The 27044-nt window shown below is 35.5% G+C and overlaps 2 protein-coding genes across 7 annotated transcripts in view; both read right to left on the bottom strand.

Moving 5' to 3' along the window:
- Positions 1 to 12493, bottom strand: part of tmem131l (transmembrane 131 like) — a 49024-nt gene extending 36531 nt beyond the window's left edge. For 4 of the 6 annotated variants that reach the window (XM_026203792.1, XM_026203789.1, XM_026203790.1 and 1 more), the window contains exons 1-3: positions 12313 to 12492; positions 11559 to 11629; positions 6478 to 6518 (exon numbers count right to left, since the gene is read on the bottom strand). In XM_026203792.1, coding sequence (XP_026059577.1) covers positions 6478 to 6518; positions 11559 to 11629; positions 12313 to 12439 — 239 coding nt within the window. In that variant the 5' untranslated portion in view covers positions 12440 to 12492. Of the gene's footprint in view, positions 1 to 6477; positions 6519 to 11558; positions 11630 to 12312 lie in introns of all 6 variants that reach the window. The other 2 variants (XM_026203794.1, XM_026203793.1) reach the window with 2 other exon arrangements.
- Positions 12494 to 13025: 532 nt separating this feature from the next.
- LOC113044143 (meiotic nuclear division protein 1 homolog) lies at positions 13026 to 26693 on the bottom strand. The gene is given in 9 exon segments (XM_074559809.1): positions 13026 to 13881; positions 14715 to 14759; positions 21312 to 21426; positions 21518 to 21540; positions 21543 to 21591; positions 24399 to 24547; positions 25504 to 25564; positions 25704 to 25769; positions 26655 to 26693. Coding segments are annotated over 9 exon segments (618 nt in total). The 5' UTR covers positions 26658 to 26693; the 3' UTR covers positions 13026 to 13774.
- Between the last annotated feature and the right edge of the window lie 351 nt (positions 26694 to 27044).

Here is a 27044-nt window from a genome sequence, read left to right as displayed (position 1 = left end):
CATGGTGAAGAATGGCGTATTTGTTTTGACATTTTTTGTTGTTGTTCTTATTCCAGTGAAATACTCATCCACGATAAAACAAGTACACGGCCCTAAATATTAGTGTTCAAGATCTATAGAAGAGACATGGTGGAATGTTTTGGGCTAAATGGAATGTAGTTGATGCCAGAGCTGAAGCTATTTGTGGTGTTGGCAGAGGACAGGGGAAGAGATGAGAGGGCGTAGCACAGCAGGAGGTTTGAGAATTAGCACTAGCAACCAGAGAGAGAGAGAACTGCAGAACACACTATACTGTACGGCTATCTTTAAATTGCCACTTCAGGAAGCTATTATGCCACATTCACAGATGAGAGTCCACTCAGTATCAGTGAGACAATTGACAGCCTTACAGTAGTTGCAAAATGTTGCAAAAAAAAAAAAATTAACTGTTCACTGAAACCATCAAAAAGTAATCATAAAAATTCACTCGATTTGCTATGAAATTTCATTAATAATTTTTAAAAAGGCAAGCATCACTAGTGCTGGGGGACTTTCCTGATTTTATCGATTAATTCCAATTTATTGTTTTGCCATGATTTAATTTTTTAGAAACAGAGGAAGTGCGATTTTGAATAGAAATATTACCAAATGTTAGAATAAGACGCTGACAATATGCCAGCAGTTAACAGTGAAGAGAAATAAACGATCCAAACATCTTGGCGTGTTGATTAACTGCTTACATGTGACGTGCGCGCTGTGAAGGACCATAAATTTAGCGCTAGGTGTCATTCACACAGTGCTTTTGTGTTGACAAAGATGTGACGTGGGCAGTGGAATTGGTAAAAGATGATGATGAAAGAAGATGGGACTGAACTTCTTTTAACTTGAGTGCAGTGTATTTAGAATGGCGTTTCAGACACTGCAAGAGACATGAGCGCAACAGACAAACACATCCATGTTTACACAGGAAAAAAAAACAATGGAAAAGCAGCGCAATAAGATATGAAAAATAACTGTAAAAGAACTACTACAGTATGTCTGATATTTCATTTTTGCATCATGGTGAAATGATGTGCTTGAGTAACCGACTGAGGTTGGGCACAAAAATGGCAATCTTATGATCATCTTATTTTTATTGTTTCTTGTTTTTTAAATGCATAACTCTTTATTTTACGACTCTTTCTTTCTTTCTTTCGTTAAAGATTCATTGGCTTAGAGTTCTCATAAAACCCTTTCACTACATTTAAAAATGAACAATAAAGGCCAAGAAGAGCAGTCACTGCAGTACAGTGCACTGTGACATCACTTCCCCCAACCACGAAAGGTTTATGCAATAAAGAACAAATGTTCTCACATAAGCTGGTGTGATAAACATGGTGAAACATCCTAAAAGCACTGCAAGACGAGCTAAAATGTTCTAAGATATGAAATAGTGGACAAACAGTGTAAACGCAATCGAGAAGGATCTACAATTAGGCAAGAGTATGTCTTTCAGTTATATTACACTAAAATGAAAACAACAAAACATCTAACGTCTCTACTTCAGTGTGAATATATACTTAAAATTCTACAAATCATGATGTGGATCTGTTCGCTTGAATCCAAAAACCCAGATCAAATGTTTAGATGACTTGCAAAACACTGCTTCCTGAAATTCTCTGACAAAACGGTCTACATTTTTGTATTAATCTGTAAATCTGCAATTTGTAAGTGGACATTACTGGTAGTGTGAGATTTCCGCATCTCAAAAATAGTTTGAAACATTATTTCCTGGACAATTTTTTGTACAGAATCAGCCTTTTTACAAAAAGCATTTTACACATACTAAATGGCTCATTTATCAGATGCAAGAAACAGATTCCAAAACTTACAACTGAGAGGTTCTAGGTAACTAAGTTCTAAAATTAAGCTACCAATGTGTTTTAAAACCATAATGAAATATTAAATTGTTACATTTACATTTTCTCTATTTTAGGGCTAATCAGGTATATCTGAAACATGAAATAATAAATGTTTCAATACAGATTTATGTAATCCAAACATTTAGATGACAGACTAAAATGAATATGAAAAAAATCTAAAAATCCTTACGTAAATTTTACGTAAAGCAGTTTTTATTTAATCTAGCAAAGTTAATTTTATTTCCTTCTCTATTTTGATAATGACAACAGATTTAGGTTTTCTGTTGAAAAAAAAACAACAAACAAAACCTTACACCTCTCTAGCTAAATAACGACAAACTCCTGCCATAAAAAGAGATATGTTGCATATAAAATATGTTGCAAATCCTATGCTTTATAACCATGCAGTCAACCCCCCTCCACCCCACCCCTTCATAATAGAGTCCCGCCCACAGCCCGAGAGAGCTCTGGTGCCGGAAGTAAATTTCCCATTCATTTCTCCCATTGACTTTCGGAAAAATCCGTATCTAAAGAGTTTTAGAGCATGTGTGAGGATAACCAGCTACTGCTGAACTCATAAGCATATAACATAATTTCGAGTGAAACAATTAAGAGAAAATCTAAATAAAAGTAAAAGGTACAAGACTATGTACATATTTTCATTTCGAGCGCAGGAACTACTCATCCCATAAACCACCGCGCCTCAATAAATTCGACTGGAGCCACAACCGCAAACGAGCCTTTTGAGCGACTTCCAAATCTGATGACGGCCGCCCGCGCTAATTTTTTCCTCCAGTGAATTTTCTCATGGCAGCCATGGAGAGAATGATTGCACTGATAAGTCTACCATGCTAAAACGCAACACGGGTTTTTATATTATTTTTATTTTTTTATTAATGATCTTCAGTCTTTACGGACCTTCGCGGGGTTTAACCAGACGGTTACACGAGCTCCACCAATCAGATGCATCACTGTGGGATTGTTCAGTATTGTGGGTAATGAAGTACTTAGCCAAGACATCGCGAATAAAAGGCATTTATATCAAAACAAGGTTAGTGCCCCATGATCCTTTTGCGTTTATATGAGCATATACTATCGCTTAGTACAGACGTAGCTGGTTTTAAGTCTACCATGTATGGTTACGTTTTTATTTTTGAATTTTTACTTCCGGCACCAGCTGTGGGCGGGACTGTGATGCTCTATATGAAAATGTGTTTTATGAGGAGATAAAACCATCCATGAATAATTTACAAAATCTATAGCTCCTCAAATCCATGTGTCCTCTATAGATCTCAGACAACTGCATAAGACATTCTCTTTGCTCTGCATGCTGTAAGACAGTCAATAATCTCCAATACACAGACAGATGCCATCACAGCCACCCTGCCAATAGATGCACAAACACAAGACCAAAGTTCAAAGAGCAAACTCTGAACCACCAGCAGTATTAGTAACAGCATTACATGCTCTTCAAACAGTGGAGCGCAAACACAAGCATTTCCAATTTTTACTTAACGAAAATAATGAATATGGTCCATTCCAGGTGTTCATTACCATGCAAGCAAAAATAACAATGCAATAATTTCTCAGGCCCTTGTATCCTGAATGCACACTAGTTCTCTGTCCCATCTATGCACAATCTGTTGCTTAACACTGCATTACTACTATCATAAGTCCAAAGCCCTGACAAGCTCAATGCCTGCTGACGTTAAAACCCCATGAGCCAATTTCCAGAGAGTTATACATTACAATATAGCCTCCACATGACCTCTGTGTTTAGGGTGTAATTTTTGGGGGTTTTGGACAGATCAATGTAAAAGTTTTAAAAACAGAGTTTAAGTCTACAGCACTTTTGTTCTAATCCACAAGCCGTGTGGTAAAACGATTCTGGCTTTCATTTCTCTATTCGTGAGCCCAAGACAACCAACACTGGTTCTGTTCTGCTCTCCTTCAAAAGACAGCTATACAGCGCTTCCATGAATTCACCATTTCACTGTGGTTATTAAATATCCTGGCTAATCTGATAATGCTGCTAAGTTCCCAATAAGTGTGAGTCTATTTTTTTATTAAAAACTATTTTTAAAAACTCATAATTCAACAATTTCCCTATACCTGCAAAGACAGTTGATACAAAAGTTGATACAAACCCACATAAATAATACATTGTAAATATATTGTAAGAAAAAAAATATATAATATATATATATAATTTTTTGATTGTAATATTATGGATTAGTTATTTGCCGTGAGAAAATGTTATTATATAACTACATAATTAATATGACTATTGTCTATTGTATGACACCCATTATACCCAAATATGGTCATATATGTGCATTCAAAACTCACTTTGGACCAATCAGAGTAAATGTGACATCTCTGCTTCCTTGTTTAAAAGTCCACAGTCACCCTCAGCTTCTTTTATAAATGCAAATTTCCATATAAAATGGAGTACAAAAAATATTTTTTAAATAATGCATAATTGAGTCTGACATGACATTATTTTTTAAGATGACATTATTTTCTGCATTGAATGTTTTAATATTAACTAAACGTCGATGTAACTGCTTTCTGCAGTTGATACAGGAAGTGGGTCTTGTTGATGCTGCTGCATTAAGAGCAGTCATTGTGCATGGTTAGAGTCTCTGATTAAGACTTAACCACAGAGCATGCTGCTCCCCCGAGACATGTCAAAACAATGAAAAGACAATGTGAACTATGAAACATCTGCTATGGGCAGATAGCAAAATGAGATCTAGAGAGTTAGACGGGTCATCTGAGAGGATGTGGCAGAGAAACAATGAAGAGGGGAAAATGAAGAACAAAGTAAGAAAGTTCCAGTTACTCTGGGACTTGAGAGTGTGAACGAAATTTGCATGCAAAGTCACAGATGCTTTTTTTAAAAAATGATAAAACACAAATATTTCACAGTTTATGGTGACAATAACTCTCTCAGCCGGCTTTGCGCAAGAGTCCACAATTTTTTTTCATGCATTTAACAAATTAATAAATTCAACAAATTCTTTCCGGAAGAATTCAAACAACCAATGTATGAATCACTCATCTGCTCCAATTGCTTTTAATGACACAGTCAACTGCCAAGTAAGCAAATGAAACACCAATCCTCAACACTAAAAACATTTCCAACCATTTTTTAATGGAAATGGGATATTGCATTAAAAAAAATGTTAAATAGAAACATCAAGATGCAAATACAATTTCTAAGGCGCATGCTGGGCAAATGTATACACTCGTTTGAGGTGGACCTTTGTTTTTATTCTGCAAGAACGTATTTGCATGAACTGCAATGCAAACATTTGCCAAATAATAAATTCCTAGATTTGCATTGAAAAAGCCTTGTCACATGAACAAATAGTTTGTTACAATTACCTCCCAGAATTATCTGATATGCTACTGCTTATTATGAAGTATTTTTAAGAGTAGTGGATGACATTAGTTTGTATCCTCTGACGATGAAGGACTTTAAGCGGAAACACGTTGGTATTTTAAAATGAAAAAAAGTTCCCTTTACCACAAGTACTGCTGGAACCCTCTTCATGACATGCTACTGCTCCCAGATAAAAGGAATACATTTTTTAAAGTACTCTACTAACTTAAAAAAAAAAAAATTAGTTTCATCTGATCTAGTGCATATTAAAGATAACTACATTTCCTGTGTAGTGTGTCCTAAAGGGAGTACAAGCAAAAAAAAAAAAAAAAAAAACATGTAGAAGTAAAATAAATAAACTGATAGTTCCTCACTTACACAGTCAGACAAAGAGCTTTTATATTTCTGGCATATGTTTTGCCAATCACCATTATATATTCAGGTCTTTAGAGACCAAACAATATATTTGCTAAAGTTGCTAAAACTTTTCTATTTTGTGTCGGTTTCTGTAAAAGTGACACATGGGATAAAATGCTACTTCGTTTGCAAATTGTTGAGAAAAAAAAAGTATCAATGTGCATAAAAACCATTACCTTTGTGTACAAGGCGAACCACAGCTATAATAGACAAAACACTCATAAAACTCGAAATTGAAATCCCTTGAGCTTTGGTAATGTTTGGCAATTCGTTTTTTGCATCTGTACCTACTCTCTCGCTCATTTTCTTCTGAAACACACCTGTAAACCATGTGCCGCCTTGCAGGCTTGTGCTAAAATTGGTATTTTTCCATATAAACAAAATGCCAATGAGTTCTAAGCTACACTCTTTTTAATATCTTGCTATTGAAATGTAGTTAATAAAACAATGCATGTTGATCTTAGGTCATGCCAGTCACATGAATGCAAATGTAGAATAAACAGAAAACTGGTGTCCTCAGGAGGCTTAGTTTTCCATGCACTGTTGAAACAAACCAGCCCTGCCTTCAGATAAATGTTTAGAGGATGTACACAATAGACCAGCGAAAATTATATGACATAATAAAAAGGTACTTTTTACCTTTGATCATAACTATATTATATACAACAGATTGTGGATTTACAAAAAAATATATTTTCACTAACCATGCCTGAATAAATGTTACTAAAAAAAAAAATAGCAAATATTCCAGGAAAGTCTCAAAGGGTTTGTGGTTTTAAGAGAAATTCTCACCTCTCGTCTCGAGGAACATTCTCACTGTGCTGCTCCTCTGCCTGAGAGAGAGAGAGAAAACGCACAGTTAGGAGGTTTAGAATTGCACATATATACATAAGCATATTTATACATTTTATCCAGCAAGGATTCATTAAACTGATCAATCATGGTTTCCAAAGAAAGCAAGCAAGCATTGATTAAACACTCATAATAATAATGTCTTAAGAAAATCAGCATATAAGAATGATTTCTAAAACAAAAATTCACAACTTTAAGGAACATTAAAAAGAAATTGTTCTGACCCCAAACTTTTGTAAACAGAAGTAAAATAAATGTAAGTAATATGTAAGAAATGTAATGCATTACATTCATTCATTTAGCACTGCACTTTAAAATGTTATCTAAAAAGACTAAACTCGAAACAGAAACCTGTAAATTCAGAGTCCAAGTAGTTGACCTGACCTTGTTTTTAATGCAACAGTCGTGAAAGGGAACACTGTGCCGTTTCGACACATGATATAACCATGCTATTCCATAAACTGCCTGTAGCACATTATAGGCAATTTACTGAAATAGCCATCTTACTGAGAGCCTTGAAAACCACGATTACCTGACGAGTGTCTATGCGCTCTGTTAAAAACCGGGTTTCCATAGGAACTATAGCCCTTCAGGCACACAATGGATGTATATTGAGGCCACTTGGCTGCCTGGTGTCAGATGACTGTTAAGTACACATTTTACAATGATTGGATGAATATGCAGACCTACTGACAAGGGGTTTCAATTAGTCTAACTCAAACTAGAAAACATGCTGGGAATCTCCAGATTTGCAGTGTAGTACTTACAAGCACTATTAGAATTCATTGAGTAAATGTGGCACCCATCCATCATCGGGTGAGGGAGGTTCTCTCTGGAATGCTGCAGGTCTACTCAATCACTCCTGACAGCTATATTGACTACAAATGAATCAAAGTCTATTTATGGGTCTGCTTTTAATCAGTTGTCCAACTGATGTGTTTTTTTCTTTCTTTCTTTTTTACTTGAAGTGGTTTGTGCATTTGACCTCAAATTATATAAATCCAGATTATTCATGAATGAAAAAGCCATATCTATCTCGTTTAACACATAAGTAATAAAAGGTCATGATTGTGGTGGGGGGAGGGGGGTTGTTGGGGGGCATTATTAAATCTAAATAAAACTTATTTTAAAACTAAGACAAAAGCACATATAATTAGCCCCAAAATATATATTTTTAAGGAATATAATTTTATATGCTATTATTAACATGGACATTAGGAATATAATGTTACCCTATAATTGAACTTTAAAAGTATTAAATTATACTGTAAAGAAGTGTTATCTGGTTTCTTATGACTCATGGTACCTTAGCTTTGCACTTATGTAATGAACCACATCAACACATTCAATAGCATTAAAAAAAAACTCAAATCTGGGGCCCGTTTCACTAAGGAGGTTCAACCAACTCTGAGTTTAAACTTGAACTCTGAGTTGACTTAACCTGAGATGTGGATGAGTTTTAGGTTACAGAACAGCTGAAATGAGTTGGTTTAATCAATTCTAAATTTACTGACTCTGAGTTAAGCTCGTGCACCACAACTATAAAAAGCCATTATCAATTGAGCGCTGATATTACAATTCACCATGGCAACAGCTCCCGCCTCCCGCCAAAAAGCCGTCTGCATACTTCAGACTCAATACAAATGTAATTCTTCTCAGTGTTATAATATCACAAGTGAAAACTGGCAGACCATTAGATTAATGAACTAATAGCTAATCATTTTATGGTATCTCATGGGCAAAATATATACATAAAATAATAATATTAATAATAATATTTTAAGTGCATTTTTCTTATTTTACAAATGATCTGCCAATAGAGTAAGAAAAATACAGCAGTGGCTATTTACACTAAGTAGAATTAACATACTTTCTTAGCGATAGATCCTATTTACAGTAGGCTGAGTGCAAGTAGCTCTACATGCTATTTACAGAAAAAAATGTACAGTGAAAATGGTGATATATTCTATTTACCATGTAAAAGTGGCAGTTCTTTGCAACAGGCTAAGTGTAAATAATAATTAGATGCTAGCTATACTTTATACTGGCAGATAAATTTGCACCTCAGTATTGTTATACATTAACAGGATGCAATTATAACAGATTGTAAATTATTATATTAAAATTATAAATAGTTGTATCATTATTAAACACTCATTAGGCACTTTACTTCCACTTTTATTGAAGTTTTATTTTTTTAATGAAAATAAATTCTAATGTGATGTGATGGGAAAAGTGGGAAGAACGAGCTCGGCAAAAGCCGGACTCGAACCCAATCGATCGCCTTACAAGCTAGTTTTCCATGCCCAAAACATTACTGCTAACACCACTGAAGCCGTTATTCACATGTGTCCTATTTAACCTTATGTGTCGATGGAGGGCGGAGCTACAGTACATTTGCACTTAGTAATAGACACTCAGAATTATTTTGTTTACCATTTGCATTAAGATTATTTTCATGACCACACTGGCATATCATTTTACTTAAGTAAAATGCACTTAATTTAGATCCCCCCCAGGAAACAAGACTAAGTATCTTATATAGAAAATCAATCTATATAAGAAAAAAATATTTTATATTTTTTGTTGTTTTAATTGGTTACTGGGGGGGGAGACACTTAGTAAGAAGAGCATTTTTCCAGCGTGCATAATGAAGTGTTTAAAAAGGGGGAGGAGACTGAATGAAAGTCTGGGTTTACTGAAGAAAACCTGCTCCTGACCAGGTTAGGTTCATAGAGTAAGTTACCATGGTAACTGACTGAGTATAAGTAAGCTCTCTTTCGCTGTTTGACAAACCTCCCATTCTGGAACAGAAAACCTAGAGTTTCCCTCATTTCAGGGTTAACATACTCAAGAGTTTTCACTTAACCTCCTTTGTGAAACAGGCCCCTGATGGTGTATTTTTAAATTGTACTCTATTCCCATGCTGCATTTTACATACAACTGACCATGAAATGACTATTCGATCACCACCACCACAGCACACATACAACTTTGATTTTTAAAGTGTTATTTTACTATCACTGAGGTACTATTATAGCCTTTATTAAAATTTATAATTTTTTTTTAAGGTTTAGTAATTTGTTTTTTTTATAGATTTTTTGAATTTCTTTTTTAGTACATCAAGTTAAATTAACTGAAAATGAGAGATGTTGCCTTGGAAACTGGGTTAAAAAAGGAGTGATAGTCAATTCCCATGCAACATTTCTTCCTTTTTTAAACGTGTCAAGCAATGGTTCAGTTTCAGTATGACATTTCCATCTGGCATAAAACATGCTTGCTAAATATAAATACAGGTACGGATTGATGTAATAAGATTTTACCACCGTGATTATTACTGTCGTTACAACAAACGAAGCCCCTTTAAACAAATGGAGAACAAAAAATGGAATTTCCCATTCCTTTGATTGTGGCCATTCTCAAGCCATAAGACACGTCTCTTGCATAACTTAACCACAAAAGTGGCAAATTGTCTGTCAACCTCAGAAGCAGCAAATGTTTCTGTGCATGTTTGTGTGGCATTAGCTTCCTGCCCCAAAGGAAACATGAAAAAAATCTTTATTGAACTTTAATCAGTCTCGTGAGCCCGATCTTAATCAACAAAAACATCCACTACCACAAAAAAACACTTCTTTTTAACCGTCCCAGGTGTTGGTTTTAAACGGCATCATGTTCTAATGTTATTATGTATTTGTTTTATTATTCTGTGTCTCACTATTATATTACTATATCTCTTGAGAACTCGAAGCATAGTAAAGATCCATTCCTTGTGTGTGAGATCATACTTGGCAATAACGCTCTTACTTTTTAATAACTTTCTGTAGCGATGCCCAAGTCCCAGGCCAGGAAAGTGTGGTGCTTTAATGTATCTCATGTACAACAGGCTTGATTATACTAGCATCACCACAGCAAACATAACCACAATTTGAAGAGTGGACCACAAACTGGTGTTGTTTTTGGGCCATTTATACTACCACAGCTTTTTAGTTTTAGGTACTTCAGTACATCAAGTTCTAAATAAAAATGAGAAATGCTAAATTAAATAAGTTTGTTTGTATGCTGGTAAGTCAGTTAACTCATTAACAGACAAAACATTAAATATAACATTCCATGAGGTCAAACAAAGGTCATGACAATACAACTGGAAAGATATCAGCTACTGAAAAGGGCTAGTTCACTTTAAAATGAAATGACTGGGTTAAGCAGAATCAAGCCACCATTCATTTTTACTATTTTAATTTTTAACATCACAATGTAAGTGAATGGTGACTGAGGACTTATTTCTGCCTAGAATCTCTTATTAAAATCGAAAGATGAATGGTTTGGAGCAATGTTTTATTATTGGTTGTAGCTACCATGGAAGTCAATGGTCACCAAAACTCAGTTAACAAACAATCTTCAAAATCTCTTTTGTGTTGCAGCAGAAAGGAAGTCAAATATGAACTGTATTAATAAAAATTCCCTTTTAACCATTACCAAAACGAGAATACCTAACAATCACAAAATAGATTTCATAAAAACACAGAGATTTTAAAATGTTATTTGAATCCTTAAAACTCAAATGATAAATAAATAATGCCTTGGGATATGTAGTGATTAACCCACTTGCTTACTTAATTTTAAGCAATCACACAAACTTCAAAACGTTACGTAATCGGCTAAAAGATGATGAGACCATATAAAAATGAATTTATCCTATAGGTCCATTGAGGATCCCAGAGTCCTACAGAAAGATGCCCTGTTCCCGCCTCCACATATAAACACATTTCAACAAGCTAAATAAACAATCGCCCAGGCCATATAAGAACTGCATAAACCAAAACATACTAAATGATACCTAAATATCCAAATGAAAGGAATGCCTTATTTTGATTTTTGCCACCTTTGCAGACGTAACAATACAATAGCACATTGCACCACGTCTCGCACGTGCTCTCGGCTCACAATGAAGTGAGGCTGAACTCTACTGAAAACGTCCAGCTCGTGACTTTTTACTAGCATGTTTTTACTAGCTCACATACCTGCGATGGCATGAAGAAGTCTGCGTCCTCAGCCTGCCAAACTTCAACCACGCTGGACATCTGAGTCAGGGCTTCAAGAGGAAAGAATGACAAAAACATATAGAAAATCATGTTTCTAAATGTCTGTCTCTAAAGCAAAAATACAGGAAATCAGAAAATGACCCTATATTGCTGAGGTTATCTCGCATGCGTTTACTAATATAATTTGCAGAAACGTTAGTTGAACAGCGAGCAGCAGATGAGTTGGCGTGGATGACAAAGGCGTGAAATTGAACGGACAAGCTATTTTAGTCCAGAGCTCACACCATGTCAACAATCCAAACACACGCAAGCTGGAAACGCATTTAAATGTACATTAATGCGGTTCTAAACTCCGATTCTTCGCTCCGACCATCGGGTAGACGCTTAGTTCCCAAAGACTGCACTGAATAACAGCTGTATGAAGCTATATGAGCTTTGTAGCATATTGCATTAACACAGAAAATCGAACAAAACCAATAACTTCGCCGAAAAAGAGCGTCAGCCGTCTTTTACAGATTTGAATCAAAACGTAAATCCTTATACAGATAGACAGACGGGTGAAACCCCGCGAGAAATAGGTCAGATTTCGTGTACATTCAATGATTATTGTGCCCTTTTAGCACGAGTGCACTTGAATACTTGTCAAATCAGCCCTCGGCAGTTCCTCCGACATTTTCGGACTCGCGTTGCCTTCGTTGGACTAAATAAATAAGATCAATCTGTACCCCCGCACCTTGAAACTGAGCTCCTCCGTGTTGAATGTACGGCAGTAATAGCTGTAGAAGTCGCAGAAGGACATTAATCCATGTTTTTATGTGTGTGAAGTCCCTTTGGCTCGCCATGCTGGCTGTGCTGAGCATAGCTCCCCGGCTGCCTTCACTTCTTTCTCTTTCTCTCTCACACCCTCCCTCCTCTCTCTCTCTCGCACTCTCTCAGCAGTACCTATGTGCGCCCACTAGAGGCAGACGTAAGCGATGCAACAATCTACAAACTGTACTGCAAGCGTTGTCTTGTCGCGTCGGTAGTGGTGTAGATGGGGAGAGATAATCCATTCGTATTTTTAAGGTCACACTCAAAATACTGGCATATTTCTATTGTTGACTAAACACAAATAAATGGAAGGAGATGAACCTCTAAAATATACTACGTTTTGTTTCTCAGTGGAAAAGTCTATGAACGAAATACATTCTTTAAATACTCAAGACTATCTTTAAGGGCCTTGATTTTATGCTTTATTTTAATGTACGCTATAATTGCATGTTTCCTGCTGTTATTGTTATTCTCTATATTTTTAATAGTTCAACTTATTCTAGAATTTCTTTTATTTTAACACTGTACACTGACAAAAACATTATTTTCGACAAACTTAGTAACTAACGCTATCAAAAAGAATGAATTAAAGGGACATTTTCATGTGTTTAAGCGCAGTTAATGATGCTGCAAATCAGTAGGGTCATTACAGTTAAAAAGATAGTATGATTTTGCGGGACAAAATGCTTAATTACATACAATGTGCTTGAGAACTGTACATTTATTAAATCATATTACACAAAGCAATTGACAAGGCATTTTTTCATATTTACAAGATACAGAATACTTGCGCTGTGAAAAATGCCCACTAATGGAAAAAAAAGCATTTGAAGTGACATGAAGATCTGAAATGACTTCATAACACATTCCTACTTCGTACAGAACCAATTGTGTCTTCGTCACAGAATTGTTCATTTCTATAAATAATTTTACCTTCTTAAAAAGAAACTCTACCCTGTGATTAATTTCCTTGAATTGACCTTTGATGTGCAGCTCAATTTATCATCCCAGCAGTATCTGCAAGGCTTAGTTTCTCTATCAACAGGTGTCCAAACAGTCAGTTTGGTTATGGGGTGCATCTCCGAGCAGCCAAGGGTTAACACAACACCTTCTCCGCTTACACACCAAGAGCAGTTTTACCCTTTTTACCCTGCAAAATCAATCTTAAAGTTTTCCTTGGACTAGACCAGGCTAAAATTTGAAGGGTGGGGCACTGCTGACAATGTACACCACTCTTCACAATGTAAGTCAGTTACAGCTGTGTCTCCAACATGCAGAACTGATAACAAAACGTAAAACGAACTGATGCAGGACAATAACGCTTATTGATCGTGCAGCTGAACAGATCAAACAATCATAAGATCAAAGAGGCTGTGAATATTTGGTCAGTTAATATAGTCAAAGTCCTCTGGTATTCCGAAAGCTTTGTCCAAGCTGCCGTCCTCGAAGCCGAACTTCTTCTTTGCCCAGGATTTAATTGCAAAAACATTATCTGGAAAATAATAAATGTGACACTTGACACATATATGATGCAAAAAATGAATTCAGATGCTAATTCATATATTGCATTAAATCTACTGATATTATCAGGTTTGTGAGAGGGTTTGGTTTACGGGAAAGGTACAGTAAATCATCATCTCTTTATACAAACCTTCCCATCTATGAGATCACTCAGTAATATAGTGAAACCTACATGTGTTGGCGCTTGCCTAGTGCAGAGTGTACGTTGTGTTTGACTCTTGGCTGAAATCTGATCTGTTAAATGTAAACAGACCATTAAAACCTTGCCATTTAGTATGTCTGCTGTGTTCCCAAACATGCCTGCATCGCTCATCTGAGACCATTTTTGTAGTTACGTTTGCAGAGCGCATTAAGGAATTTCTTCCAGAAGTTAAGTGGTGTGCATGTCTGTGTCTGCTGCATTCCCAAAAAAAATCATGCCTGGGAATAACCAAGGGCTTGCACTGCACTGCCTTAGTCAAGAGTTATAAAAACATGTGAGTTAATTTTACTCAGCCTCAAACAAGACTGGAACTTGGAACTGGAACTTGGCCATGGCATCACAGTCAACGAAACAGCTGCATCACACCAACATTTGTGAACAGCAAGCATTTCATTTACAGAGTGAAAAGATATTTGATATATTATTTGACTGGACAAATGTAAGCCAATAATATGAAATAATGCACAGTGCAGATCTAAAATCAGCCTGGACTGATATTAGCCCGATCTGACAAAACTGGATTGTCAGGATTGTCTGTGACATGATCAAAGAACAAAACTGGTTTGGAATTTGTTGAGGTGTGAGGCATGCAAACAACTTACCCGTCCACCTCGACACGGCCTCTTTTGCTGTAATGTTGGCCTTACCTAGAAAAAGGACAAATATTTTACAAAGGCATTGAAACTGCTGTACTGCTTAATATTTTTTCGGAACCTGAGACACTTTTTAAAATGATTATTATTAAATAATATTTAACAAAATTACAAGTTTATAAAAAAAATCTGTATTTTTGATCAAATAAATGCAGCCTTGATGAGCATTAAGATTTTTTCATTTTAAGAAAAGCATGCACAGATCCAATATACTGATACACATGCGTTTTCTTTCTCAACAGTTTACGTTAAGTCATAGGCCTAACTGACTATGTTTACTAGGATGTTTGCCAAGGTTGCACGTTGAATTATTAGCGCTCTGTTGATGCAGTTGTCTGTATGGGTGTGCTTTTTATGTGTGCGGCTCACTGCGTGGTGAAAACTTCTCACAAGCGCTCAACAATTCTGTCAACTATCCCGAGCGTCTTTTACACTCGCCCTTCAGTCTTATCGCCCCGAGTTTGAACAAGAATGCAAATGTTGGTGGTGATTCACAGACATTGGTGAAAATGTGGAGTGTTAAAACATGGGGCCTATTTATACTCCAGATACAGTATTTATATTTTACGTATGGCATCGATACATTGTATCATTAGACATTTAATCAATGTATCGATCCATATCGATGGATAGTTACACCATTAACATCCACCTCTTCAAGTCAGATGGGGGAGTGTGGGAAAATGAGAAATTGTTGGAGAGTGCTGATGATTATTATATTCTTACACACACACACACACACACACACACACACACACACACACACACACACACATATATATATATATATTTAATTCTATTCTTTCTAGATTTGTCTTTTTCAAAAAACAGACATATTTTCTGCAATGGTTCACTTAATACTACAGATTTTCTTCTTAAAACAGTTAGCAGACCAACTCTGATATATAATCCATCGTACTGAATGTCCTGCCCAGACCACTTCAATTTCAGAGGTAGATTAACAAATTCTCAAAAGTCATCCCAAGGCTTTGGATCAAATCCAATCTGGGAAAAGGCAGATCAATCTGTAATCTTAATGATTTATGTTCTCGGTTCGTAGTGACTTGACAGGAGCAGATGTATGACACTGCAGAGCTCCAGGGCAATAGAACAGGTCAGGTGGTGAATGGAAATCATTTTGGGCAGTGCTTAAATAGAAAGGCTCTCCAAAGACACAACTCTGGGGAAGAAATTAACCTTTTGCATAGACAAAAACACTTGGTTGGGGACCAACAGTAAAAACCAGTTTCATTCTTGAAAAAAAAAAAACATAAAATAATAATAATAATAATAATAATAATAATAATAATGTCACAAAGTTCATAGTAGGGGAAGGAGGAGGCGGGAACCAGTGAAAATTCTGAATAAAACTTTAATAACAAAATAAAACAAAAAACAAAGCGACAGCCATTTGTGGACAACTGTCGCGAAGGAAAAGAACCAAAACACAAAATAAAACCCAGGCCTGGTCCTCTCTCTTCCAACACTGTTGACACTCCTCCTTTTATCCTTCCGGAGCTCCTCCGAGACCGGTGAGTGGTGCAGGTGTCACGCATTCTCATTAACTCCACCGGCCTCACTTCGTTCCCACGGCTCTCGGCCCCGCCCCTCTCATCACAAATACCATAATCAACCCATCCATTTAAAGTTCGAAAAAATATAGAATATAATACTCTGAATGGCTTTTTACACTTGAAACCCTGGGTAAACAGAATCCTGGGAACCAGATTCCATTTTTCCCCTCAAACGCTGGAACTGTTGACTGTTTATGCAACACTCAGTGTTTCCGTTACTTTTCAAAGCATGTGAATATGAGGCACACGACAGAGTTTGTTGCTAGGCATCTAGCTGTAACATTCTAACACTGCATCATTTCCCACCGCACAAGTTTGGCACTACAATGCAGGGTTAACACCGCAGCATTTCAGAACCTCAGTTGAAAAGTAGTTCTAATCCAGCTTCTAGACAAGTGTGAAAAGTTTCTCAACCCGGGGTTAAAAGCAGGGTTAAGTATGACGATAACCCAGAGTTAAGCACAGCATGAAAAGCAGTTTCCTGCACTATTATTCAGCTGAACTGCATCACTGCTATTAAATATATAAATAATAAAACATACAGCGACCAGTGTTGACTCTTAAAAGCCAGTTTATTGCAGTGAATCCAAAACTGAGTGCAACCAATCCAGACCTATTCCCATACTAATAAATCTTATGGGCCGGGTTATTTTAGTAAATCAAACCCATACAGCACAACCAGTTCGGGCAAATGATCAAACTAATGACTCTTATGAGCTAGTCCATTTTAGTGAATCAAAAAACATATTAAACATAGTAAATTTCTCAACTTAATATCTCATAAAGTTGTTTTCATGAATGAAAACCATATAGCACACCAAACCTATTTGATTAATTGATTGACTGACTTATTATCGAAGTGACCTCATGCATTTTCTTTTTTTTTTGTAAGTACTAAGTGTAGTTTAGGATTTATAATCTGAAATAATGCTTCAGTGAATGGCACTGATAAATTAGCTTTTATTAGCACATCCACAAAGTGTGATGACAGCAGTGCCGTGTTCAAGACCCCAGAGGTAATCAGGGTTAAGTGTGCTGCTCAAGGCATGATATCAGCAGCCCTCTGGTACTGACTCAACTTCCCATGGGTGTCCCAAATGGGACTCATACCAGCAACCCTGTGATAACTGGCATTGAGCCCTCACTCACTAAAGCAGAAAAAAAGAAATCTTATAAGTTAGCCTTATGAAAATGTAAAATAAATTAGGTTTCCCTTGAATACAAAGGACTGTGAAGTCTCTTTTCCAATGTAGTTATTATTAATACACAAAAACTAATTTAAACCTTGACAGGGTGATCAACACCTTGAAAGAGTTTATTTTGTGATAATTACTGACTGAAAATTCTCAGCTAAATATATGGCTGCTTAGCACATAAATAAATACATGGACATGAAATATTGATGTGTTTTGTTAATGAACATTTGTATAAATACACATATATATATATATATATATATATATATATATATATATATATATATATATATATATATATATATAATATATATATATATATTCTGCTGAATATCCAGACACAATGAACAAAATCTCAACTTTGAATAACAATCACTCTGAGTGGTGCTTATTTTATGATAATGACTATTTATTATGACACTTATTTTGAATTATGAGACTATTTAAATTAACTGAGATAATAAGGAAGTATATTAGAATTATTAGCATAATTATAAATCTACACTACTGCCAAAAAAGCCTTTTTTCCAGTTAATCATTTTATTCAGTAAGAATGCACTAAACTGATATGACATCAAAATGCTCTATTCCAAATAAATGCTAATGTGTAAAAAAAAAAAAAAAATAATAATAATAAAAATATTATTATAAAACATTAACAATAAGAAATATTTAATGAGCACCAAATCAGCATATTTGAATGATTTCAGAAAGATCATGTGACAAAGAAGACCGGAGTAATGATACAAAAAAAATTCAGCCTTGCTATCACAGGAATAAATCACATTTTAAAAAAAATATTCCAGTAGAAAATAGCCATTTTAAATGATAATAATATTTCACAATACTGCTCTGTGTTTTTATTCTTTGTATGAGTTTAAAAAACTTAAAAAAATCTTACATAACCCCAGACTTTTGGATGGAAGTGTGTATAGCAATATAGGATCTGTTTTCTGCAGTTATAACAGTGCTGTCCTGGACTGCAATAATTATTCATTAATATCTGGCCCCTAAATGCTGCAAATGACCAATCAGAATCAAGCATTCCACCGAGCTGTCAAATAATATGTGTGTAATTTACTGGAAAATAACGGCTCACGCTCAAGTTGTTATAAAACACGCACTAATTGATTTATTTGTCATGTGTGTAGTTCTTGTACATCCTCTATAGCAACACAACAAATAGCAAGCTATGACTAAATACTAATCAATAAAGATCGACCTTTGAAGCGTACAGCTGCCTTAGCCATTACTAACACACCAAGACACAAAAGAAATCTCCTTTCAATGTTTCTAGCATTAGTTATTCTAAGTGGGGATCACGATCCCTGCACCGAATATATATACAAATGTTTTGTCTGTTGACTCAGAATCGTGTGAGAATGGTGCTCTGTGCTTTTCTGTTAAACATATTTCAGAACATAGTACCTCAGGGAGACGCAATAGTTCAGACCGTCTGTAAGCCAATTTTAAAAGTAATTAAAATATAGACATAACAACAAATCCCAAGAGGCAGAAAAGGCATCAAGTATTTCAGCAGGGACCACTGGCATTTTCACAGCATTTAAACTGGAGGGGTTGTTAGAGAGACGGAGCTGCAGGAAAGGGGTGATGAACGAGGTAGATGATGTACAGAGAGGTTACAAATGTGATTTTTTTCTCAAGAGACGTGAGTCATTATCTCCACCAGCGCCTGAGAGAGATGGTTATTCACGCCTGATCGCAGGACTGTCTGGAAAGGATCACAGAACATCCAGAGCTGGAAATGTGCAATAGGCATTGAACATTTGTATACAACTTTAACTGTATGTTAAAGGTTATCTACAGTTTTTTTTTTTTTTTTCAAATCATATGTATAGACATTTTAAAGGGTTAGTTCACCCCAAAATAAAAATTAGGCCACAAATTACTCACCTTATGATCCTATGTGTATATTAGGGCTGCACAATATTGGGAAAAAATGACATTGCGATATATATTGCGATATGAAATCTAATGAAATCACTCACATTCTCATTTTAAATGATTTAAACATCGACACCATCGTGTCAATTGATTGATATGCGCGAGGGAGAGAGAGAAAGACAGCGCTCGTGTTGTTTCAAGATGGTGAACATGCGGCCGGGGCTCGCTCTCTCTCTCTCGCACGCTCTCTCTCTCTCGCCCTCTCTCGCACGCTCTCTCTCTCTCGCCCTCTCTCTCGCCCTCTCTCTCGCGCTCTCGCTCGCTCTCTCTTTCTCGCGCTCTCTCTCTCTCTCTCTCGCGCGCGCGCGCTCTCTCTCTCTCTCTCTGTCTCTCGTGCTCTCTCTCTCTCTGCCCTGTTAAACTTCTGTTAAACCTGTGCAGTTAATCCGCGAATCACATTCGTCAAGGGCCGGGGAGCAGCTGGCCCATACAGTTAATGAATAGCGGATCAACTACGACAGCCTACATCGCACTTCTGAGCAGCGCATGCACAAAGCTGATCTTATATGTCATCCCCCTGGAACTGCTTCCATTTTACAACTGTGAGCACAACGGAGCCATGTAAGACACTTTTTTAATGGATGTACTTTTTATTAAACTTCTCAAGGACTGATGCAGTGAAACATCCACTGAGTGGCATCAAACTTTTTGAAAGATTAAAGACTATATATATATATATATATATATATATATATATAAAAAATTCATCTGAAAGAAGAATTTTATATACACCTAGAATGACTTCAGGGTTAGTCATGTATGGCTTAATTTAAATTTTTGGGTGAACTAACCCTCTTTTAGACCTGAAATTTAATACCACAATTAATACCATATGTTCATACAGAGCAAAATAAAACAATGTAGGGCTGCAATGTAGGGCATAAAAAATTAGTCATTGACTTACAAAAGTTTTTAGATACACTAAAGCACCATCACTACAGTCATCAAAACACCACTTCTTTAGATATGTACTGCCTTCAACAGTGAATTTCAAAACAATCACTGTAAGGATTCAGACTTGCTGTGAGCAATGTTTCCCTTATTATGCAGAATTATGTGAACAGACTTGCTGATTCTTTATTGTGTGCTTCTTGCTCCCAGGTGTCTTGTCAGAATAATGCAGATGACTGCTTTACAAAAATTCACAGCAGAAAAAATGCAAACAGAGGATCTTTGCAATGGAAAACAAACTAAATGCAGCATTGACATCTTACTGTGTTCTTCTTATTCATTTGTGCAGTATCATACAATGATAGAAGGTAGACAAGCACAGACCATGCTTTTAAGGAGAACTAACCAGACCCAGAGAGTAAACTCTATGAAGAGTTTGTGTCCATCTGCACACATGTGCTACCTTTTCTAAAACTAATTTTTTTTTTTAAAAACACTAGCCAACCATCAATGATCAATCCGTTAGCCTGTTGAAAAACTCAACCATCCTCAACCATCTCTAAATGTAATCTTGAGAAAAAAAGAAAAAAAAAACTATTATGTTGGTTTAAGCATCTCTGGGCTCAGCATACAGCTTAAAGCAAACCCTTCTGAAACAAACCAGCTATTTTAAACTTTATTTAAGCATGCAGTACTGAGAATCAATATTTTTGTCAAAACTCCATCTGGAGGGTAAAATGTGAACTACTTAGTTTCTCAATGCTGATCTTCAGTGTTATGTTTGTATTAATTATATACAAATATAATTTTGCTTTTTTTAGTCATTTTGTAGTGCTTTTTATTCATGTTTTTGTTTTAGTAATTCAATTTATTTGTATTTTAGTTTAATTTCAGTTATTAGAATTCTGTGATTTACTCACGGATCTCTTCCACCACCTCTGGATCACATTCTCTGTACTTCTCCAGTTCGGCCTTTAGCTGATCTCTCTGATGTTTCAATGCTGTGAGCTCCTTCAGGAGATTCTCTCTCTCCTCCTAAATACACATAGAAGCAATGGTCAGACAGAGCCCACAGACATTAGAGCTGTACCGTAATGTAGTTCAGTAGACAGAAGTGAACACACACATTAACTTCACGTCCCACTTTGGTTTATTCACTGCTTGCTGAAGGGCTTTTTTGCGCTGATTCCCATCCTCATGCTACACAGAAAAAAAAAAGAAATCAATACATTTATGCAATGTCTCTTGCCTCTTCCTCAGAACAGAAATATTCAACCATCAAAGGAGTGATATTAAAGCATTCACTATAGTTCTATAGTTTTTCTTCTTTTTTTGTACGAAACAATTTATTGGTCAACTGAAAGTTACCTTAATATGGCAAAAAAAAAAAACTGTAAATGGTTCAACATCACATTATATGGAATTTATCATAAAATACTTACTATGGCATAATATTGAATTATTTTCATTATCCAATAGAATTTCAATCGAATTTATGTAAAAAAACAAAACAATAATAAGACATTCCCAGATTTCCCTGCTTGACACATTACATATGATTAGAATCTTGTTTATCTTCTTGTTTATATTATTTAATTAAATATATTTATTTTAAATAAATGGGTATATTAACATTATATCTTAAAAAAAATATTTCACCCAAATATAACATTTTATGAAAATTTACTCACCCTCAGGCCAAAGAAGATGTAGATGAATTTGCTTCTTTATCATAGGTCCCAAAGGAAAAAGCAGCATTATGTAAAGAGGACTTGTTTTTCAGCCGGAAGCAATGATTTGAAGTAAAAAAAAAAAAAAAAGAAAAGAAAAGAAATTGATGAATGTTTAATGCAAATATGCATCTTTTTACAACACAACACATTACTTTTTGCACTGGAGTCATGCCAATTACTTGTGACTTGTTAATTGTGATGTTTTCATCAGCTGTTTGGTTGCACAGATACTATTTAAACTGAACTGAGCTGAATGATGGCATCACTGAATTCAGTGATGAACTGCCTTTAACTCTCCTTTTACATTATTGAAACACTGTTTTCCTAATTAATGTTATTCAGTTGCTTTGACACAGTCTTTTTTGTTTAAAGCGCTATATAAATAGAGGTGACTTGACTTGACTTGTTTGGCCTCTCATTCTGACAGCACCCATTCACTGCAAGAGGATCCACTGGTGAAAGATGTGAGTGATGTAAGTTTTTCTAAATCTGTTCTAATAAAAGACAGACATATCTATGTTGGATGGCCTGTGGGTGAGTACATTTTCAGAAAATGTGCATTTTTGAATGAACTATTCCTTTAAAAGAAATACAGTTAAATACATTGTAGCATATGTAGTAGTGGTCAACCAATACAGTATGTGTTTTTTGACGGCAGATGCCAATGCCAATATCTTGGAAAGCAGGGTGGCTGATAGCCGTTATAACGCCAATATAATTTTTATTATTATTAATATTTAAGAAATTTGAAATCATTTGACATTGGATTAAAAATAAATGTGTACAATATACATACTTATAATTTAGATGACAAAGTATTTTTCAAAAATAAATAAATATTTCATAAAAAATATAATTAAAAAGGAAGTAAACACTGTAACCAACAGTGCACTCAGTATTCTGGGACGTTTGTGTGCACTGGGAATTAGGGTTGGTCTGAATACCATTTTTTGAGCTTCGAAGCTTTGGTAGTAATCAACAATGAATATTAAAAGCTTTGAATTCATATTCACAAGCAGCGCGGCGCAAGAAAATACGATAGATCCTTTTATGCTGTCTAAACTGAATGTGGTGCGCACGGCTGACATATTCCCAACAGTAAACTTCTGCTGCGTTCTATTTATGACGTAATGACACAAGTTTCTAATTAATTTCAACAGTCGCTTTGTCGCATCCAGTGTAGACAGACTTTAGCTGATGCAGCGCTGTTGCTGTCATGTCGGGTGTAGACACGGTGTAATAAAGGCAGGAATCTCTGTGTTTTTGTCTGTCTGTTTGATTTTTATTATGTTGTTCATCCAATCGACTTCACATGTGGCGGGTGTGTTGCTGTGGACCCAAGGGAGTGCAGTTTCGCATTGTGGTGCAATATGGACACGCTCAGAATGAAAAAACTTTTAATAAACTACAGAACAGCGCAAACTAGAAGTGTTGCGCCTCACATGGGTAGAAAATATTAATAATAATTTTAAAGCAGAACTTAAAGTTACTAAACTAAAAAATGAAAATAGTAACAAGCACCGACTAACCGAGTAAAAAGGCTATTTTGATTACCCCTTTACACTTTACAGTTAAATCTATCATACAAATACACTTACTTAAAAGGGTTTAAAATTCGACATATGTCACATTTAGTCCGAGTTATTGCGTTCCTATTTCATTGAACATTTTTGGCGTGCATGCGCACGGCCACGCACTCGTTCTAAATGAAGTCTGTGGAGTTTAGTGGAGAATCGTAAAAGCAAAAGCTCATGCTCTTCTGACAGCACAATGGAAATATTTTCATGACTTTCGTAACATTTACAGGAGTATATACCTGTGAAATGTAAATTATTGCATCAAGAAAAACAGCACATCTCAAAAACATTAGACAGCGCGTTTCTGTCAGCCTCACAAGCAGCTTTTCTGTCAGAGCATCTGACGGGGTGAGCGAGAGGCACAAGCCGTTTGAACTGAAACTAAAAACTATAGGCTACTAGGAGAGAAATAAAAAGCAGAAATTATTGAAATGCAAAACAAACAAAACAATGCTCTGATTGGTTTAACTCGTGATCTTTTTCTGTTGCTTGTTTTGAATAAAGTGCATTGACAGAGGCGTCACTAGATTTTTGTGTAGTTTAGAGTGACAAATCGTTCCAGCGTAACTTAAGGTCAAAATGCGTATTTTGTGTACATGTTGGCAGGTATGCTTTTTACACCATAAATTTAACAGTTTTATTTTACAAGTCAACTATCAGAAATGCAGTGTCAGATACCAAAAAGAGATGTCCTCACTTGTCTCTCCAGTTCCTCTAATCTGCATTTACGGGCGTGCAGGGCTTTACTGGGAAACGCCCAGTAATAGTTGGAGGTGCCCACCCTCTCAGTGTCCACCATGTTATCATCCACCAAACTCTGCAACACCTCTTTCACTGACATGGGAGCTGAAAAACCAAGATTAAACAAATTCTCTAGTAAGCATCATATCAGTGAGCATATCTTCAAAACTCAATGAGCGAGAAAATGTTCACATGCACTTTCAGGCCAGTGTTGCAGTGCAACTTAAAATTTGAGAGCTTGTACGTGCATTTTTAAACCTCCTAAAAATAAGCATTCGGTTGTCTGTGGTATTTTGAGATTGCAAAATATTAGATGATGTTTACTGCTTTGCATCACATGATTGTACAAAAATTAAATATGGCTGTATGATTTCTCACTTCTCGCTGTTCTTAAGACTGACACTGCTGTTTGTGGATAACATAGTTTTTTTTTTTTTTTTTTTGTGAACTCCAAACATAGTTTACATTCCTTAATAGCTATTAAATGGCGAATACACTGGAGTTTATAGTGGACTGGTTGTTGCAAATAAGCCATTTACTTAAAAAGTTGTTTATACAGTGCACAGAAGCTTCTCCTCCATTGAAATCCATTTTAAAAAACTGTTTCTTGTCTCCTTGCCAATGCCCTACTGTTTGTACGCTTTTTCTTAACCGTGGATACTTGTCGTAAAAGGGATCTGAAATGTATGTGCTGATACACAACCATTTTTTTTTTAAAGGTTGTGCCAGTTTATTTCTTTATTATTATTATTTCACCCAACAAGATGAACATGTCAGCATCATTATTAGATACTTATAAAGCTTTAGGGCAGAACATTTCTGAATTTCAGGTCAACCAGCCTGCTTTCCTGGCTATTTATACAACTAGTCATATTGGCACCTCGTCTGGAAATCCTCTACTTTCAATCCAAATCAAACAGGCAAGGATCAGTTTTCTGATGATTACCATTACATACGCGCTATAAAAAAATGTGCAGGGTCACTTAGAGCTCCCTCTATCTGTGACACTGGCTTATCTGTGTCAGGAGCATGAACTAAAAATCACTACAGGTTGAAAAAACTTATGATTCCTTTGGATTTTGGGGCAATTTTTTCAATGTCTTTCAGCTGAAACACATCTTTCTGGAAGGGAACAATAATCATAATTAATCTTATGTCTTAAAAATTATATCAAACTACTTGAGAACTGTGTCAGACATGGACACAATCACACATTAAGCTGAATGGATAAGAATAAGAATCTGTAAACATGCATACTTACAGTTTCAAAAAATATTTCCATCATAAGACTTCTTTTCTCTTCCAAGCTGAGTCCTTTCTTTTTAGACTATGGAGTATAAAAGAAAAACCCTTTGTATTAATAAGTTTAATACAGTTCTGTAATTTTCTGTATTAAATAAATAGCATAAAACTAATTCAGCTTTTATTATATATATTTACTTATTTCAAGATTTGTTTATTTTTATTTCCACATGTATTTATTCTCACATTTAATATTCCCAGATTTATTTATTTAAACTTTTAATATATTATTTCTTTTTATACTTCTTTAATGATAATTAGACTGCTTCATACCAAAATTAAAATATTTTAAGAGGACTTTCAGGGTGAATGACTTTAATATTATCTGATCATCTGTCATAAACACATGTGTGTTGATAAAGTTGCAAACACATTCTTTTTTTTTCTTTTTTTTTATGTAACTTACCTCATGCTTGTCAGAACACATAAGTATTGTTTATTTTTTTTTAAAACGTATTGAAAGTTGATATATTTTATTCTATATGAAGCATTGAATTGTGGTCTGAGGACAGGGGGTTATAGAAATAATGTTGATAAATTAATTGAAAATTAAATAGTTTGTGTTAAGATCATTCCAGTGATCTTAATGCTTAGTCATCATCTTATCTGCAATAGTGTCTTTTGAACTCATTTATTATTTTCATTTAATAATGTTGTTAACTCTTGTCCACAGCCCCGTTAACATTCGTCGTAACGTATTCTCTATTCTGGCTGTAAGTTAAGTTAATAAAAATATTTTTGACAGATTTGTTTAGAGCAGAGTGTTATTGATCTTAACAAAAAACTACAATTATTCAACCTGTTTAACACATTTATGCAAACCTTAGAGTGGTTCTTTTATACAAGCGACATTGTCTAAAAACAGTAATAGAAGTAAAATAATTATTAAATACAGAAATCATCTTCTCACCATGTTTGACACTTCCAGTCGAGCTTGAGTTTGGCGCGAGATGAGGAGGAAATCTCACTGCGCGTGCGTGACGCTGGAGCGCATGCGCGCACTTCATTTCTTCTCAGCTCTTAGGAAGTGGTAGATTCGCAAAAAAATATATACTTTTGTTTGGCGTAGTACTCAAATTATTCAGTATTTAGTCATTTATTTATTCAAGTTCATTAGCATTTAGTGTAGCTACTTTGTGGTCTTCATTTAATGACTGCGTTGCCATGCACCAACAACATCAGGATTGTAAGACTTAAGATTTTAAGAGAATGAAGGTCTGCCAGTAAGAGTAGTAAACAGAAATCCTCCCAAACGTGTCCATAGAATTCTCTCTAAGTTAACACGGATTTCGAGGAGGTT

Source organism: Carassius auratus, chromosome 26 (assembly GCF_003368295.1).
Source record: "Carassius auratus strain Wakin chromosome 26, ASM336829v1, whole genome shotgun sequence".
NCBI classification, from domain to species: domain Eukaryota; kingdom Metazoa; phylum Chordata; class Actinopteri; order Cypriniformes; family Cyprinidae; genus Carassius; species Carassius auratus.
Note: the sequence above shows the minus strand (reverse complement) of the source record. Positions and strands in the feature narration are given on the sequence as shown.